General features: G+C 35.5%; 1 protein-coding gene across 2 annotated transcripts; it reads right to left on the bottom strand.

Moving 5' to 3' along the window:
• Positions 1-383: 383 nt before the first annotated feature.
• Positions 384-20,275, bottom strand: LOC139962914 (uncharacterized). 2 transcript variants are annotated; one of them, XM_071963317.1, is made up of 9 exons: positions 19,810-20,275; positions 17,875-17,973; positions 17,300-17,453; positions 16,496-16,706; positions 15,700-15,727; positions 6,585-7,448; positions 4,296-6,269; positions 3,710-3,850; positions 384-2,990 (listed from the first exon to the last, which is right to left on the bottom strand). In XM_071963317.1, exons 2-9 carry the CDS (start codon positions 17,969-17,971, stop codon positions 2,785-2,787), a joined length of 3,675 nt encoding a protein of 1,224 aa, XP_071819418.1. In that variant the 5' UTR covers positions 17,972-17,973; positions 19,810-20,275; the 3' UTR covers positions 384-2,784. The 2 variants fall into 2 exon arrangements, with proteins under 2 accessions (XP_071819418.1, XP_071819419.1); XM_071963318.1 differs by lacking the exons at positions 15,700-15,727; positions 17,300-17,453; positions 17,875-17,973; positions 19,810-20,275 and having other exon boundaries at positions 386-2,990; positions 16,496-16,660.
• Positions 20,276-20,832: the final 557 nt, after the last annotated feature.

Raw genomic sequence — 20,832 nt, forward strand, 5'->3', positions numbered from 1 at the left:
AGTACATGCAATAACATCTTTGGTATGTGGGGAGGACGGTTGGTTGGCCTACTTCATAACGTTCGTACTAACCTTTGATTTAGTAAAAATGCACAAATCAGTTTCAGTTCGACTGTATTGACTCGACCTGCGTAAACGTATGGTATTAACTCGCACAACTGTATTTTAAGTAAATCTCACACACCCATAAAACACACCACAATACACATACATCCATTCCTACACCGCACCCGTCTCCGTTCCCCTGCTACATCTAAAAAGAAAAGACCAATATCTACAATATGTGCGAAAAACAATTTCAAAGAATTTTAAAAGGCACACACACACACACACACATACATGTAACAGGCTCCAATCGGGGACTCTTTTTTTGGACTGACCAAGTGGGGACAGTGCCGCACGGCACATTCCCAGGTATGAGGGTGTGTCCTATGACTTGCAATGAGCCATGGCAGGAGGCTTTTCATTAACACTTAATGTTAGGGAATATATAAGCTAAAAACTATTTTGATTAAGTACATACCAAATGGGGACACACAGTGTTTTTCAACTGGGGACCACACTTAACAAGTAATGTACCAAATGGGGACACACAGTGTTTTTCAACTGGGGACCACACTTAGCAAGTAATGTACCAAATGGGGACACACAGTGTATTTCAACTGTGGACCACACTTAACAAGTAATGTACCAAATGGGGACACACAGTTTTTTCCACTGTGGACCACACTTAACAAGTAATGTACCAAATGGGGACACACAGTGTATTCCAATTGTGGACCACACTTAACAAGTTATGTACCAAATGGGGACACACAGTGTATTCCAATTGTGGACCACACTTAACAAGTTATGTACCAAATGCGGACACACAGTGTATTTCAACTGGGGACACAACAGTGGTTCATGTTCTATTATTGTCAATACCTAACAGGGTTTGCATTTACAATCACACTTCAGCACAGGGGTAACTTAGTCCATACTAAATGGGTACAAGCAAAAGTTGGCAACAAAGTTTTCAAATATGTCAACTTTAGTTGGATTCATGTTTAAAAACATATTCAGATCAGTTTTGATACGCGTTGATACGTCAAATTCAGACATTGACAGAGAACATAACTATAACACAATGGAAACTAAAAGTAAGTAACAAAACAATGTATTTATATAACACCAAGTTAAACAGCTTAAATATAACGAACAGTAAACAAACATATCAGCTTATTGATTTGAATCAATCTAATAGCATCACCACCTTTTTGACTATTTCAGCCATGTTTCAACTAGGCACCTCAGATGTGGCATTATTAAGCAAAGACCAGCATATAAATTAGCTCTATCAGTCAACTATACCAATTTTAAAGAGGTCAACATTCCCTATATTGGTAACATGCAATTGCTTAAATCAAGGTGATGCAGTGATTTTGAAAAAAAAAACCCATTTAAGTAAAGTAATAAAGTTGTTTAATTAAAGAGCAATTCTATTGCTTTGAAAACTGAACTTATATCCAATATCAGACATAAATAAATTGCTCAACTCAAACTGTCTTACCGGTCAGCCCTTAAACTTAAGTACAAATATCACTTTAATGGGACTGTCATCAACAAACAAAACAACAGTTTTTAAAATAATAATATTAATAGCAGTAATAGCAGCCATCTATTTTCTCCTTTAACAGAAGCCAATCTCACACATTGACAGAGAAAATAACTATAACACAATGGAAACTAAAAGTAAGTAACAAAACAATGTATTCATATAACACCAAGTTAAACAGCTTAAACATAATGAACAGTAAACAAACATATCAGCTAATTGATTTGAATCAATCCAATAGCGTCACCACCTTTTTGACTATTTCAGCCATGTTTCAACTAGGCACCTCAGATGTGGCATTATTAAGCAAAGACCAGCATATAAATTAGCTCTATCAGTCAACTACAGTATACCAATTTTAAAGAAGTCAACATTCCCTCAGCCCTTAAACTTAAGTACAAATATCACTTTAATGAAGCTGTCATCAACAAACAAAACAACATTTTTGAAAACAATAATATAAATAGCAGTAACAGCCATCTATTTTTCTTCTGCAACCACACTCAATGTCAGAGCTGTTCTCCTTAAAAACAACATTTATCTAACCTTTGTGTGTTTTCTTTTGAAGTTTCTCCAAGCAATTACAAATAAGTAGCTTACATTTTTCCTAGTGTTCTCATTTATCCAGGAGTTTTTCTATTACTTTTTTTTAAATTTTCTCTCTGCAGCTTTTTTTCTAAAGGCGTTCGACACAATTTAAATTATGCAGTGCAACGTAATTACTGAAATGAAAAACATGCCTGTAATAATGTAGTAATTAAGAATTAAAACACATAAACAATAAAAGAGCTGTTCAACCTTTCTAACCCTTTGTTTTTGCTCTGCATAAGTTTTTCTATTACTTAAGGAAATATTATCTGTGCACCATTTTATGTATGTAGTGCAACTTAGTACCTGAATTAAAAATAAACTAGTAATGCAATGTTGCAGTGAATTAGAAATAACACATAGGTCAAATAAGTCACAGCTGTTTTTCTGGTCAGCCATAAATCTAAAATACAAACACAACTTTTAAGAGTGATGTGATGAACAAACAACAAAAGCTTTGAAAAGTATCACAAAAATAGCAGCCGCCTATTTGCTTCCCACGTTTTTTCATGTAGAAAAGTGACACTGAAACTTGTATCCTCATAACTAAGTACCACCCACTCAAATAACGGTTTATTTGAAACAGCTGTATAACAGCTCTACTCTTTATTTGCTTTTAGAAAGCGATTTCGAATAAAATCTTTCAAGTTGGTCCATTTGCGCCCTCTAAGGCAATCATACTGCTCAAGAACTTTTTCAATCGCTGCTTTTCCAGGAAGTTTGTTCTGTGCAATTTCCTTTCTGAAGGCTTTCTTCATTATGTCTACTTCTTCATTTGACCAAGGTCTCCTTCTGCATTGTGTTTCTGAAAAAGTGAAAAGAAATTAACTTAAACAATTATGCAGATATGTATTGCACTATTGCCTTAGATGAGAACAGACAAAATCGCCTTAGATGAGAACAGACATGTGTAAAAGGTCACCTAAAGAGCATGCCCGGTGCATCTGTCAGAATGGGAATAGGTCTGTTCATACAAAACTATAATGTTTTCTGGCTTCTCAAAAAACAGGTGGAACAATTCAATCATCTACTAGAAAATGAGTTGCGGCAAATCCCTCAAGAATTAACAAGACTAGTGTAAAAGGCAAATTGTGAGGATTGTTCACAGTAGCTACAGTAACATGTATTTGTTCAGTCATCCATGTCAATGTTACTGTGGATTGAGTCCTATTTTTGTTTTGTATGCAAAGTCGTGAGCAGTTAATGGCATATTTTAGAGTTATTAAAATATTATATTGTGACATTCACTCACATCAGACACATATACATTGAAAATGAGCAAATATATATTATGCTTGAATAGAGTTCAAACAAGTGACTGGTGAGACATTGTACTTTGCACACCACATGAGCAGGCATGACACCCATTTTCATCTGATATAAGCAAAACAGAAGCAAGGAAGCAATTGCAAGAGAGAGTCAGTGTATATTGTGAGCAGTTACTCATATCGCTAGCCGACGTGATGCTTACTGTACATGAAGAATTACAGAAATGTAATATTACAAACTATCTAGTTTACATACTTTTTGCAGTTGCTGGAATTGGACTTTGTTCTGGCATTGTCACATGTGGAACATGGTTCAAAGGCTCCTGCTCCTGCTCATCCTCTTCTTCCACTTTCTCATCTTCTTCACTGTCATTTACACTTTCATCCTCCTGTATCTCTGCAAAGAACATCAAGAGTTATATTTGTGATATATATTCAACACATCTTACATACACGTAGACAACAATTGGGTAAAAAGTGCAAGAAAGCTGACTGTACCCTCACCATGTTTAATCATTTCAGCAGTACTACGGGTCTATGAAGGAATTTATTCCCTGTGATTCCAAATACTGAGATCTAGTTAATCTGTTTTAGGCATTTAGAAATGTAAGCAGCATTTTTAAGCAAAGCAGTCAGGAGTGGTTTGCTGTCATTATACTTGATAATGTTTGACATATTTAGAGCTTGAGGGTGTAGAGAACATTTAGACCTGGGATTGTTTGTAGAACTAGAAATCATTACTCAGAACAACATTCAACATGTTCTACAAACAATTGGGGCTTGCATCATGGAGAAGTATGTGCACAGTTTCCCAAGAAATGTAAAATTGTGGTATTCCTTACCTTCATCTTTTTCTATGTCAATCTCATCAAGTGATTTGCCTGCAAGGTTTGAGGTTCTACCATTCTCCAGCGATAAGAGTAATTTTGAAATTTTCGCAACCTGCAGCGTGGAATCAGGTAGTCTATAAAACTCCCGATGTACTCGTACATCATGACCGAGAAATTTGGCAAGTATGTCAAGCTCGTTGTCTTTGAGGTTCAGCACTTGACTAACCGTGGCAATCTGCTTCCTTAAAGCTGTCGATCGCAGGAAAGTTGGATTAGTTGCTCCACACAAAACAGCATACCTTCTAATACAGTCAGAACCTCGAATGTGACCATCTGAAGTCGATGGAAACATATAAGGATTTTCAGCACTTACACCAACGTTCTCTCTGCTACTGAGTAGCAACGACATTGATTCCTCCATTTCTTTAGTTAGCAGAACAGGAACTGTTCTTCCTTTCTTCCCAACAATTTCTACTCTTTTGAATGTCCTGCACAACTCTTTCTCAAAGTCGCTAAGAGAATCATAAATGTAGTCCATGGATTCAGGAAGGCATCTACTATTGTAGTCATCAACACTCATTTTTGAGATCTCACCTTGTCTTCTCCTGTTGAAGAGCATCACTTGTGTCAGAGTAAGTTCATTCAGAGATTTCCAAGCTGTGAAACTGTCACATGTTCCTTCCTTCACAAGCTTTCTTTGTACTTCTGATGTTTCTTTCAGGTAGGATGTGAGACAAAGAACATCTTCTGCTAGAGGCAATGCCTTTGCTTTGTTTCTTTTGTTCTCCGTGAGTGTACGATGGGCATGGACAGAAATATCCTCTGTCCATTTCATCTCGCATAATTCATGAAACTGTGTGGATTTATTAACAGCATTTTCATCACCAGATTTCAATCCTTCAGCTTTTACGATAAGAGCACACTTCTTCAGGGAATGGCCAAGTTTTAATGCAAGACTGGGTACTTTGTATGTATGTGTGCTGCTATCAAATCCTGCTAAATTTCGCGCAGCAGTCACAACGATGTCATATTTTGCAGGATGAATTAGTTCAGTTAAGGTTTGGTTTTCATCTTTGCTTACAACACGAGCGTCAATTAAGAGTCTTGCAACTTCTCGTAGCTTTGTGCGTGTGTAGTTTTGTTGTTCAGGATCATGGCCTAGTTTTAGATTCTCCTTCTTGGCAAACTGAAGAATGAGCTCATCACTCTTAATCACTCTTGACACATTGTCATTTTTTAGAGTAGACAAAAGTTCTGCAACTTCTGAATGCAAATTTGATGGGCTTGGTAACAGCATGGTACCATTTCTGACTCTGTCTCCTCTTTTCTTCTTTCCAGCATCACTCTGCTTATTTTGTAATGGACAGGTGTGCTTCCAGAGAAATTTCCTGGTCAAATACCCGTAGCAGGTTGGGCATGGAACAAACTCTGCTGGATCTACACTTCCCACAGGTCTATACTTCACAAGTAGTTCTCCCCTGCCTTCTTCCAAAACTTTGCAGTTGTTGATGTGATTTCCCAAGTTTCTGATTTTTGTAAGCTTGGCATTTTTCAACGTAATATTAGTTTCTCCCATCCAATCTCTGACAGCAGACTCATCTGAATGTGCACTTTGCAAGTGACGTGGCAACTTTGCTTGGGATATCTCACAGTAAAAGCAGACATGTTTCTTATTATACTTTCTACCATCTGAGTTGCTAGTGGTTTTAACATGTATTAGAGGTGGACCAGGACTATCTTCCTCGTTGAACTTTGCAGTCTCCTGTGACTCTGTAGTATCCACATCAGATCCAAGCAGTAGATTAAGGTTTGGATATCTTGGGAATGAATCATTTGATGCATCTGATGGTGGTACCAATTCTTCCTCTTCAGATGGTAAATATTCACTTCCTTCATCTGAAGAACTTGATGAGTCTTGATCGCTTTGACCATCATCTTCGCCTTCTTCATTACAACATGCCGTCAGCAAACTGTCATCTTTGATTTCTGAAAAGATCAGTGATTGTCACATTTAATTATGAAGTAATAATCAACTATGGAACACCTGCAATAGCCAGAAGAAGCACATATTTTTGCTTTGATTTTGTCTTAAAAATTTGACAAAAAGTAGCAAATTGTATCAAAGAGAACACTTAGTGTTAGGCTCTTAGTTATCCATCTTAGCAAACAGACATGTATTTCATACGAGGATTATGACTAGTTGCTTTCCACATAGCATATGCAAACAAATATAATACAGAATCACTTGTATCTGCACATTTAACATGATATGTTGATAATTGTTGATGATATGGTACTTACTTGTTTCAAGAACTTTGTATCCTCTCACTTGGTCTGCTACTTTCATTTCTTGCTTAAGTTCAATATCTGTTGGCTGGACCTGTTGTGCTACTTTCGGTTCCTTTGTAGATTCTACATCAGCCTCTCTTTCTACATCTGATGGTCGGTTGAGTTCTGCTGCTTGCAATTCTTGCCCAAGTACTGCAGGGTGTTTTGCTTCTATATCTGTTTTTTGGTCAAGGTCTGCCATTTCCTGATATTGCTCAGATCGTGTATGAGTTTCTCCAAACACCTCTGTAGGTTGTTTATTGTCGTTTACCGCTAGTTTTTGCTTAAGTTCAATATCTGTTGGCTGGACCTGTTGTGCTACTTTCGGTTCCTTTGTAGATTCTACATCAGCCTCTCTTTCTACATCTGATGGTCGGTTGAGTTCTGCTGCTTGCAATTCTTGCCCAAGTACTGCAGGGTGTTTTGCTTCTGTATCTGTTTTTTGGTCAAGGTCTGCCATTTCCTGATATTGCTCAGATCGTGTATGAGTTTCTCCAAACACCTCTGTAGGTTGTTTATTGTCGTTTACCGCTAGTTTTTGCTTAAGTTCAATATCTGTTGGCTGGACCTGTTGTGCTACTTTCGGTTCCTTTGTAGATTCTACATCAGCCTCTCTTTCTACATCTGATGGTCGGTTGAGTTCTGCTGCTGGCAATTCTTGCGCAAGTACTGCAGGGTGTTTTGCTTCTGTATCTGTTTTTTGGTCATGGTCTGCCACTTCCTGATATTGCTCAGATCCTGTATGAGTTTCTCCAAACACCTCTGTACAGGTAGGTTGTTTATTGTCGTTTACCGCTAGTTTTTGCTGAATTACTGCAGAGGCTTTTGGTTCCCCATCTGTTGGATAAAACAATTTAAAAAAACATATTAATAAATATCAAATATCAAAACAAATAAGGAAACATTTAACACCATGTAGACACCTTTATATTTATGCTGTGGAAAATAGAAACACATTTTCAAATTTACATTTACACATTAGCTACAATCAAAGTACATACCAACTGGGGACTCTGTGCATTAGTGCCCAGAAAGTACTCATTTCTATACTCACACACCAAATGGAGAAACAATGTACTTTGTACATGCAAGATCGAATGATGTATCACATTCCACTTGTCGATGCAACCATTGGATTGATCTACATTCTATTTATCTTGAAACTGAATCCATTTTTAACGGAAAATATTAAGCATACAAAGTGGGGTCACTCTGTGCTAGTAACCAGATACATGATTTGTTCTACTATGGCAGTACAGTATAGACATTCATGTAATGCACATTCATGATGTGTCGCATATCAAACGTATAAGGATGCTATGCTCTTCTACATAAGATCTTCCAGACATTATATACAGCTATATAGCATACCAACTTGGGACTCTGTGCATCGGTGCACATAAATACCATACATAAGAAGGGTACCCTTTAACCAACCTTTGTATAAGTTAGTAAAAACAGATAAACAGAACCAATAAAATTAAAAAATATAATCATAAATACCAAATATCAGAACAAATATGGCAACATTGCACAACATGTCTACACCTTTAAAGTTATGCCTAGCACTTTATAATTACTGTGGTAACACATTTGCAAAAACCAATGACACTATTATGTCAACACTGTAGCAGCTACAATGATGAATTAAATACAAACCATTGACATCTTACAGTAGCACACAGAAACTGATGACACTAATAACATACCTTGTGGGCCAATCTATGATAGAACCTAAGAACAACATAACTTGTACTGATACAATACAGCACATTCATGGAAAGATAGATGAGTCACATACAAAATGCTTGTGAATGCTATGTTCTACTAAAAAAAAAAAATATTTACCAGTAGCTACAATCAAAGAACATACCAACTGGGGACTCTGTGCATCAATGCCTAGAAAGTACTAATTTCTATACTCACACACACCAAATGTAGAAACAATGTAATTTTTTGGATCTACATTCACCATTAAGATGGAGAGGTGCACCACATACCTTTTGAATATTAATGGATGATATATTCTACTACTTTATACCTTGACACATTAGCTACAATCAAAGTACATACCAACTGGGGACTCTGTGCATCAGATCCTAGAAAGTACTAATTTCTATACTCACACACACCATATGGAGAAACAATGTACTTTTTGATCTACATTCACCATTAAGATGGAGAGGTGTACCACATACCATTTGAATATTAATGGATGATTTATTCTACTACTTTATACCTTGACACATTAGCTACAATCAAAGTACATACCAACTGGGGACTCTGTGCATCAGTGCCTAGAAAGTACTAATTTCTATACTCACACACACCAAATGGAGAAACAATGTACTTTTTGGATCTACATTCACCATTAAGATGGAGAGGTGTACCAAATACCTTTTGAATATAAATGGATGATATATTCTACTACTTTATACCTTGACACATTAGCTACAATCAAAGTACATACCAACTGGGGACTCTGTGCATCAGAGCCTAAGAAAGTACTAATTTCTATACTCACACACACCAAATGGAGAAACAATGTACAGGACTTTTTTGATCTACATTCACCATTAAGATGGAGAGGTGCACCACATACCTTTTGAATATAAATGGATGATATATTCTACTACTTTATACCTTGACACATTAGCTACAATCAAAGTACATACCAACTGGGGACTCTGTGCATCAGAGCCTAAGAAAGTACTAATTTCTATACTCACACACACCAAATGGAGAAACAATGTACTTTTTGATCTACATTCACCATTAAGATGGAGAGGTGTACCACATACCATTTGAACATTAATGGATGATTTATTCTACTACTTTATACCTTGACACATTAGCTACAATCAAAGTACATACCAACTGGGGACTCTGTGCATCAGTGCCTATAAAGTACTAATTTCTATACTCACAGACACCAAATGGAGAAACAATGTACTTTTTTGATCTACATTCACCATTAAGATGGAGAGGTGCACCACATACCATTTGAATATTCATGGATAAAATGTTCTACTACTTTATACCATGACACATTAGCTACAATCAAAGTACATACCAACTGGGGACTCTTTGCATCAGTGCCTAGAAAGTACTAATTTCTATACTCACACACACCAAATGGAGAAACAATGTACTTTTTTGATATACATTCACCATTAAGATGGAGAGGTGCACCACATACCATTTAAATATTAATGGATGATATATTCTACTACTTTATACCTTGACACATTAGCTACAATCAAAGTACATACTAACTGGGGACTCTGTGCATCAGTGCCTAGAAAGTACTAATTTCTATACTCACACACACCAAATGGAGAAACAATGTACAGTACTTTTTTGATCTACATTCACCATTAAGATGGAGAGGTGCACCACATACCTTTTGAATATAAATGGATGATATATTCTACTACTTTATACCTTGAATCATTAGCTACAATCAAAGTACATACCAACTGGGGACTCTGTGCATCAGAGCCTAAGAAAGTACTAATTTCTATACTCACACACACCAAATGGAGAAACAATGTACTTTTTGATCTACATTCACCATTAAGATGGAGAGGTGTACCACATACCATTTGAACATTAATGGATGATTTATTCTACTACTTTATACCTTGACACATTAGCTACAATCAAAGTACATACCAACTGGGGACTCTGTGCATCAGTGCCTATAAAGTACTAATTTCTATACTCACACACACCAAATGGAGAAACAATGTACAGTACTTTTTTGATCTACATTCACCATTAAGATGGAGAGGTGTACCACATACCATTATTTGAATATTCATGGCTGATTTATTCTACTACTTTAAACCTTGACACATTAGCTACAATCAAAGTACATACCAACTGGGGACTCTGTGCATCAGATCCTAGAAAGTGCTAATTTCTATACTCACACACACCAAATGGAGAAACAATGTACTTTTTTGATCTACATTCACCATTAAGATGGAGAGGTGTACCACATACCATTTGAACATTAATGGATGATTTATTCTACTACTTTATACCTTGACACATTAGCTACAATCAAAGTACATACCAACTGGGGACTCTGTGCATCAGAGCCTAAGAAAGTACTTATTTCTATACTCACACACACCAAATGGAGAAACAATGTACATTACTTTTTTGATCTACATTCACCATTAAGATGGAGAGGTGCACCACATACCTTTTGAATATAAATGGATGATATATTCTACTACTTTATACCTTGACAAATTAGCTACAATCAAAGTACATACCAACTGGGGACTCTGTGCATCAATGCCTAGAAAGTACTAATTTCTATACTCACACACACCAAATGGAGAAACAATGTACTTTTTGATCTACATTCACCATTAAGATGGAGAGGTGTACCACATACCATTTGAACATTAATGGATAATATATTCTACTACTTTATACCTTGACACATTAGCTACAATCAAAGTACTGTACATACCAACTGGGGACTCTGTGCATCAGAGCCTAAGAAAGTACTAATTTCTATACTCACACACACCAAATGGAGAAACAATGTACAGTACTTTTTTGATCTACATTCACCATTAAGATGGAGAGGTGCACCACATACCTTTTGAATATAAATGGATGATTTATTCTTCTACTTTATACCTTGACAAATTAGCTACAATCAAAGTACATACCAACTGGGGACTCTGTGCATCAGTGCCAATAAAGTACTACCCTGTAATTTCTATACTCAAACACACCGAATGGAGAAACAATGTACTTTTTGATCTACATTCACCATTAAGATGGAGAGGTGTACCACAAACCATTTGAATATTAATGGATAATATATTCTACTACTTTATACCTTGACACATTAGCTACAATCAAAGTACATACCAACTGGGGACTCTGTGCATCAGATCCTAGAAAGTGCTAATTTCTATACTCACACACACCAAATGGAGAAACAATGTACTTTTTGATCTACATTCACCATTAAGATGGAGAGGTGTACCACAAACCATTATTTGAATATTCATGGCTGATTTATTCTACTACTTTATACCTTGACACATTAGCTACAATCAAAGTACATACCAACTGGGGACTCTGTGCATCAGATCCTAGAAAGTGCTAATTTCTATACTCACACACACCGAATGGAGAAACAATGTACTTTTTGAGCTACATTCACCATTAAGATGGAGAGGTGTACCACAAACCATTTGAATATAAATGGATGATATATTCTACTACTTTATTCCTTGAATCATTAGCTACAATCAAAGTACATACCAACTGGGGACTCTGTGCATCAGAGACTAAGAAAGTACTAATTTCTATACTCACACACACCAAATGGAGAAACAATGTACTTTTTTGATATACATTCACCATTAAGATGGAGAGGTGTACCACATACCATTTGAACATTAATGGATGATTTATTCTACTACTTTATACCTTGACACATTAGCTACAATCAAAGTACATACCAACTGGGGACTCTGTGCATCAGTGCCTAGAAAGTACTAATTTCTATACTTTCACACACCGAATGGAGAAACATTGTACTTTTTTGATCTACATTCACCATTAAGATGGAGAGGTGTACCACATACCATTTGAATATTAATGGCTGATATATTCTACTACTTTATTCCTTGAATCATTAGCTACAATCAAAGTACATACCAACTGGGGACTCTGTGCATCAGTGCCAATAAAGTACTACCCTGTAATTTCTATACTCAAACACACCGAATGGAGAAACAATGTACTTTTTGATCTACATTCACCATTAAGATGGAGAGGTGTACCACAAACCATTTGAATATTAATGGATAATATATTCTACTACTTTATACCTTGACACATTAGCTACAATCAAAGTACATACCAACTGGGGACTCTGTGAATCAGTGCCTAGAAAGTACTAATTTCTATACTCACACACACCGAATGGAGAAACAATGTATTTTTTTGATCTACATTCACCATTAAGATGGAGAGGTGTACCACATACCATTTGAATATAAATGGATGATTTATTCTACTACTTTATACCTTGACACATTAGCTACAATCAAAGTACATACCAACTGGGGACTCTGTGCATCAGTGCCTAGAAAGTGCTAATTTCTATACTCACACACACCAAATGGAGAAACAATGTACTTTTTTGATATACATTCACCATTAAGATGGAGAGGTGTACCACATACCATTTGAACATTAATGGATGATTTATTCTACTACTTTATACCTTGACACATTAGCTACAATCAAAGTACATACCAACTGGGGACTCTGTGCATCAGAGCCTAAGAAAGTACTAATTTCTATACTCACACACACCAAATGGAGAAACAATGTACAATACTTTTTGGATCTACATTCACCATTAAGATGGAGAGGTGCACCACATACCTTTTGAATATAAATGGATGATATATTCTACTACTTTATACCTTGACAAATTAGCTACAATCAAAGTACATACCAACTGGGGACTCTGTGCATCAGTGCCTAGAATGTACTAATTTCTATACTCACACACACCAAATGGAGAAACAATGTACTTTTTGATCTACATTCACTATTAAGATGGAGAGGTGTACAACATACCATTTGAATATTCATGGATGATATATTCTACTACTTTATACTGTACCTTGAAACATTAGCTACAATCAAAGTACATACCAACTGGGGACTCTGTGCATTAGATCCTTGAAAGAATATAAATACTTACACAATACAAGTAGCTACAAGAAAATGACAAACCAAATGAGGACGTTGTGTCTGAGTGCCTAAAAACAATATTTGTTTAGTTTTACACTGTACACTGATGGAGACACTGTATTGTGCCCAATGAAGAAGATCACTGTTTAACAAACCATGTTTGGATAAAATATTCTATCTTTTAGAAATTTAACACATTTGCAATAGAAATAATACACGTACCAAATGTGATCACTCTATATCATTACATAGGTACAGCATTAATATTTGGACCTTGTGTACCAATGGCTAGGAACAATAGTTCTGGTACATGCAATGAACTTTTCACATTAAAAGGATAAGTGCATGAGCTACATCAGATGTAGCACATAGGCCTGCCAATGCATATGTTGTTGTAATAATTAGTAAATAAACACCATTGAAAACTCCATGCTAGAACCTATGCTAAAGCAGCAACTTAAGACAATTCATGTCTTAGAATTAAACCTGCAGTGGCCCTTGGGACAATGGAGAATGTTTAATGCATATTTAAGAAGATGATGTATCACATATGACATGTGGATTCTATGGTATATAATGATTACAAACTAAGATCTAGAAAAAAATGATTTGGACATTATGAACTGGTACGAAAAGTAAAACATTTTTCCCATTAGGGTTAGGAGGGCAACTAATGTAAATTTAAACTAGATATGGTACATTACACACCAACTGAAGATAAAATATTTGTCTACTTGGCGATGTAGAAATTATGTACTGTATCAATTAGTGGCACTGCACACTGTCACAGGTAACAACAACATATTTCTATCACATGCACTACATCATATGCCATATGTTGTAAACTATGTGTGATGCAAGGTACTGTAAGGATTGATATATGATGTACCAACATTGCTGCTATTTTCTACTAATTCGTAACTTAACTTATTTGCAACGGTTAATTCTATACTGAATCAACTAAGTATGCATGTACCTTCAAACAATGTATTTCTTGCATACGCACCATATTCCAATTGGAAAATTATCATATCTGTAGGCTGTGACCTATCAAGGCTACTATGCTATACTACTTTACTTCACATTAAAATTAAACTGTTCACGAGATCTACATATATCATATACAGATTTACTGCCCACAGTACCAAATGAGGACACTACTATTATATCCATATGTGCTTGCTCCAAAACAAACTAGACATTGTTTGGAATGACCATGATCACCCGCTTCACTGTTATCTGCACGATAATATCATAACTAGGGGCACTGGCAGACTGCGTCTCCCACCCATGAGAAGCAACCGTCATCGCAATTCATTTATTCCACGTGCAATAAGGCTTTAATTACTATGATAACTTGAGCCGTTAGGTCCTGCCTTTGTGTGTTTTATTGTTCGATTGTTTAATGTTTTATCGTTCGCTCTATCACTATTTTTCATATTTGTAACATAGCCATATTTTTTACAGTAGAGTGATTGACTGACTGACTGACTGGCTGATTGACTGACTGACGGACTGACTGACTGACTCAGTCACTTACTTACTTATTATATGTACATTAATAAGACTCTCAATTATTCTGCCAACTTATTATTACAATTACCTCTTTTTATACTCTCATCAAACCATCAGCTGAAATGTTAGGTTGAAACAAGAAAGACAATAATGAACAGGCAAAAGAAAAAATGTGAGAATTAAACAATGCAAAAAAAAAGGTGTTGGATGGATATTCCACTGGCACAAGTTGATGCAAAGATATTCATGAATTTCTTTGGAAAAATGTTTCAAATGTGTCTGGCAATGATGTTATGACAGAGTTAGTGGTGTCATTACATCAGACTAACTGAAAATACTTTTGTGTTTTATTATAAAGTGCAAACCATTTATCGAGAGTGGAAATAACATTCTTACTAAAAATTTGTATTTTAAGGATTAAATTCAGAGTAAAATGAGAGCTATTTCCAATGAAAATCCAAACGTATCATATTTTAAGAACAAATCAACAGAAAAATTATGTAGTTAAAGTAGAGCTTTTGAAGAAATGATGACATATCACAGACCACCCACTCGGATCAATTTCCTGCAATTTTCTAGGCATTTACTTGCAAGTATAATTAACCACAAAGCAACACATTTAGAGACAAAATATTGAGACAGGGTTTTAAAGTACTAGTGCGGAATATTTTCATCTTTTTCGTGAATGTACAGTAACATCATCTGCCACTGGAATATCCCTTTAACACTTAATGGAATGCAAAAGATAAACAAGGCAAAATAGCCTTTAACTGTGTAACTGCAGAAAATAATAACTTGAAAACCAACACAAGAAATGAGAATTAACCTGTATGGGTCAGAGAGGAGCCTGGTGGCTGGAATGGAAGACATATATTGCACACATTTCAGTACTGAAGCTATGTGAAATGAGAATGAGAAACTTCCTGTCAAAAGTTTATTGCTGAATGCAAAGGATTACAGCAGATCAAGTTAACAATTTCCATCTGACTGGATCTAGGCATATTGCACTTGGACACCGTTTAGTATGAAAATTGTTTACAACAGATTAGCCGGAACAACCCTTCACATTCAGTACACCAAATAGATAGACAGATTTATTCTTATTCTCGAGTTAGAAATGAACATGACATAAGTTTTGGTAAGGACTCTTTGAGCTGACTTTTTCAATGGGATACAGATTAGGTCACTTTGAAAATACATATATGATACACAAAAATAAGCTGGATACCTCTCAGTCTTACTAAATGGACATTATTGTTTAGTAAAACCACTTGCAAGCTGCTGAACAGTGATTAGTGATGGACTTAATACACAACCACATTTTGTTTCCCAACAATGAATGTACAGTAATGCATTCTATTCCCATGGGAACATTTAGCTAGTGATGGCCTAGTTCATCATTCCAGGTGCATTTTGGCAGACATAGGTACCATAAGGATGCAAAGTAAATGATCTCACCTTCAGTCTGCACTCTGTATACAACCAAATAAGTGAGAAATTAAACACCCAAGAGACTACAACGAGCCTGTTAGTCAGCTATGAAATATACAAATCAATATACACTGAGAATACAATATCCAAACTTATCGTGTACAAAATAAAACATTAAATTCCTACTGTACCTTCTTCATCCATGGCATATCCTTCTCGTCAAGGCCGTAATCATACAAAATTTCTACTCCTGGGGTAAGTCTTTCTTTGCTTAACAAGCACAGAATGGGCAAATTGTTCAGAGCCTTGACTACCATTTTTGCATTGGCCTGATCTCCTCTTCCGTGGTTTACGAGACGGCCAAGCTTTGGACCATGAGTGGGTTCATTTGTAGCATCAACACTGCAAGAAAAAAGATACCAGTCACAAACACATGTAGTATACAATATTCCTAATTAATGGTGCTGATAAACACAGCCATTTTAATTGCAATACCTACAAAATGTGAAAGATAAATATATTGTAAACATTTATGGTTTTAATAGTGATAATCAAAAGAATAAACAAATGCAGTCAATATATTGTTAATAAAACTTTCCTTTCATATGGAAAGCCATCAGATTGTACAATGACAAGGCTGTTTTGAATATGAATTATCTGTCTCCTCTCTCAATCATAACTGCAACTTTCAGTGATGGTGAGAAAGTTATTTAATGTGCTTTTGTATGCTTGAGAAAAGAATAGTGGAAAAAATAGAGCGATAATTCATATACCCTCGAACATTCTCTTGGCTGAGGTCCTAGGCTTTTTATTAATTTCAAGTCAAGAATAGTCCAGAATTGGATAGATTCAGAATCAGACAAGAACTCCTTAGGCTGTAAGTACATACTGTTGTGTATAATGTATATAGTGAAGCAAGTAAAGTGCACTATGGTTATAAACCATTTTGGGCTATAAATGGACTGTTTACTTCATGACAATTACATATAGCTTACCACCATTTCTTGTCTTGATATTTGAAGAAATATCTGAATACACTGCTGGTATGTTCCTCCCTAGTCTCCCCTTCTCTCCCAGAAATGAGTTCACCATGATAGGAGAAAAGGAATTCCCCTTTCTCAACTATGCAGTCGGTAAAGACACCTCTCCCTTTAATAATGAAAAGATATAGAACACATTCCTGCATCACAGCTAATGAAAAGAAAAGTTTAACAGTACAGTATTACATTTTGTGTTAGGAGACACCTTGCCAGTATAAGGCTATCCATCTGCTTTGTCACTCCACACTAATATGGTAACAAAGTTGGTAAATTGGATCTATTTCATAACTGAAGTGAACCAAACAACTGACAAGTAAGAAAAACATTAACTAAACAAAGCTTCAACATTTGATGAGTTAAAAAGTCGCAAACTGTATTACGCTCAGCATATGAAAGAGTTTTGTTCAGCACAGTAATTGGTTTACAGTGGTGAAAGTCCATCTGTCCATTTTGCAAGAAAGTATGCTGAATATATTATTGAAAAAGTGCTTATGAAGGGAAATACTTGCAATATTTATGATAATGCATACCTTTTCCTGGAGAATTCTTTACAAGGAATCCAGGGGGATCCTCTTCTGTACATAGTTCTGTAACAGATCTACGTCTTTTTCTTGTTCTTCTTTGCATGTCTAGTTGTTAAAATGAAGATTAATAAACACAAGGTTAGATTTTGTAGATTTTCGTACATTTGTGTTGCTCTATAGAAGATTTTCACATGACATCATTGACCGTCAACAAACCAAAACTATACAAGTCTAATATTAGCTTAGTTATAGTTTTTTAAACATCAAAATGGTAGACAACAATTGCATGACAGCATGTATCTGTTTGGATGGTGAAAAACCTTATTAGATCTGTGATGTAAGGATTCATGATATAAACATTTACTGCAATAACTGTAAGTACAGTAGCCTAACAAAGCCTATAATGCAGGTCATAGACTAACCGATGCACTGGTAATATTTCTCTAAATCTGTTTGTTGGAGTGATGAACTATGAACATTTTGAGTGTGGAATAATGACATTTGTGGTTTTCTTCTCTCTTCAAATTTCAACAATGTAGTACTTGGGGGAAAAAGCATTGTAGTGAACTGACTGACCCATGTCACTGGTTATTTCTTTTAGTACTGAAACCAGCGTCTTGTTAGGAAAAGTTAGTGAGGTTAAAAAATATTCCATTCACAATTGCTTCCAATTAATAACCAATGCAACAGAATGTAAAGATTAAAATGTTTTCATGACACTTTCATGAACAAGTAACTGTCACTTAAGCAAAAGAAGGGGTCAGTGAAATAACAGACTAAAGTCAAGAACTAAGACACAGCTTGTTTGGTTCTTTACATCCTATCAGTTAGTTTGAATTGTTTTGGTGATGATAAAAATATTTCATCAGATTAACTTTCTCAGGCGAATAAAGGCCTAAGTGGCCTTCCATGGCCTTTTTACTATTTCTGCTACCTAAAGCCTATGGATAGATCTTCCAACAATTAAGAACACCAACATAGGCCTACATATTCACATTTTGGGACAATATCTTACAGCATAGTTTTGAATGTTCACTTGTTCTTAAATATGAGCTACTTCACAATTAAGATGGTTGTGTAACACATGTAGTTGTATAACATCAAAATCTTCTTCTTCATACACAAATATGCACCAAGCTTTGAGAAAGTCACAAAAACAAATTGATAGTCTTGTTATCCCAAAGCGAAGACAGAGTGAAACAATCTCGTGGTAAACTGAAACTGAAGTTGTAATGAAATGTCCAAACACAGTATTTGGATCTATAGGAAAACCAGAAGAAGCCATATCATAGCACCAACAATGGTACTAAGCTACTGATAATAATTGACTAACCCACATGGCCAACACTTAGGGTAGTACTAGTAATACTAAAGTAGTACTAGGCCTAGGCTAGTAGTACTACTACTCAAAGAGTGATTTTCTTAATCATTACAAGTGTGTGGAGTGATGGCTAGTCTACCTGGGGTATATACTATAACATCGTGTATCATGTTAACCTATCCAAATGGGGAGGACCCTTTTGATACTTCACGATTACCTATCCAACCGGGCACGTGTTCCTGCTTGACAAAATGCATGGCATATACCTTATCGTCTCTGTGTTGATGCTAACGTTACTTATGTTAGGCTACCCTAGACTTATCTAGCCTTATCTTAAAATGAGTGGGACAAATATCATTGTTCAATCATTCCGTAACTTTTGTTGTCTCTAAATTACCATTAAAAGCATTAATCGTTCCTTTTTAATTTAGACAGAACGTTGGTAAAACAGTTACGACTAGACTAGCACAGAACTAACGATAGTAAGTCTATCAGACTAGGCCTAGCCTAACTTTAGCCTGGGCCTATCGGAACGGGGACGTCCACGTTTGATATTACGCTAATTAAACAACGTACGAGTTGTTTACTTGGAATTATTGCACATTGCTTAATTTACTTACTCGCTAGGTCCTTTTCTGGAAAAACAACGACTTGAATCACTGACTTATTCTGGATGTTTTCACTTGTAGTAGTAAGTAGCGTGCTCCTTGTGTAGTTGTGTAGTTACATTTCGACTAAACGGGGACATCGTAGGTGAGGGCAGTCGTCAACTTTCGCGGCAGTGACATGTCACGTGATTTGATTTCTCACTGTGCAAACAGGGACCGCGCATTACAGACAACCATGCTCAGAAAACACAAATATTTACACTCAAACGTTTCAAATATACTAATTGACGACTCCCGCCTATTGAACTGGAAATTTTAGCGGTAACTATTTTGACCAATAGGAACAGAGATACGAGCATAAACCAAACGGGGACGTCCCCGTTTGGGAGCAAGTCCCCGGTTGGAAGGTGTGTAACACTATGAGTGTCCTCAATTGGAAGCTGTTACACACGCACACACACACACGCACACACACACACACACACACTATATATATATATATATATATATATATTTATATATATATATATATATATATTTATATATATATATATATATATATATATGTATATATATATATAAATATATATATATATATATATATATTTATATATATATATATATATTTATATATATATATATATATATAAATATATATATGTATATATATATATATATATATATATATATATATATATATATATATATATATATATATATATATTGATATATTGATATATAGATACACAGATGGCATATCCCTCTGTATGTGGCTGGGAAAGCATTTTTTTTTGCGCAAGGACCAACTTTAATATAGTTCCATGTAGAAGAAATTAATTTAATGTCTGTGATATCAAAAATTGAATAAAATAAAACTAGTAATAAGAAAAAATAGTGCTATATGTCATTCTGCTATGACCTAAAAATGATAAATATAAACAAAGAAATGAAATGATGAAAAACTGTCGAAAACTTTAACTTTAGAAAAACTTTAGAAGAAATTAATTTAATGTCTGTGATATCAAAAATTGAATA

This window comes from Apostichopus japonicus, chromosome 21 (genome assembly GCF_037975245.1).
Source record: "Apostichopus japonicus isolate 1M-3 chromosome 21, ASM3797524v1, whole genome shotgun sequence".
NCBI classification, from domain to species: Eukaryota; Metazoa; Echinodermata; class Holothuroidea; order Aspidochirotida; family Stichopodidae; genus Apostichopus; species Apostichopus japonicus.

Coding starts and splice junctions, on each gene's coding strand:
- LOC139962914 (XM_071963317.1), bottom strand. CDS start 17,971: ATGCAAAGAAGAACAAGAAAAAGACGTAGATCTGTTACAGAACTATGT. Junction 16,707..17,299: donor TATCAAGACAAGAAATGGTG/GTAAGCTATATG, acceptor TTTTTCTTGCAG/TGTTGATGCTACAAATGAAC. Junction 3,851..4,295: donor TGACATAGAAAAAGATGAAG/GTAAGGAATACC, acceptor TGTTCTTTGCAG/AGATACAGGAGGATGAAAGT.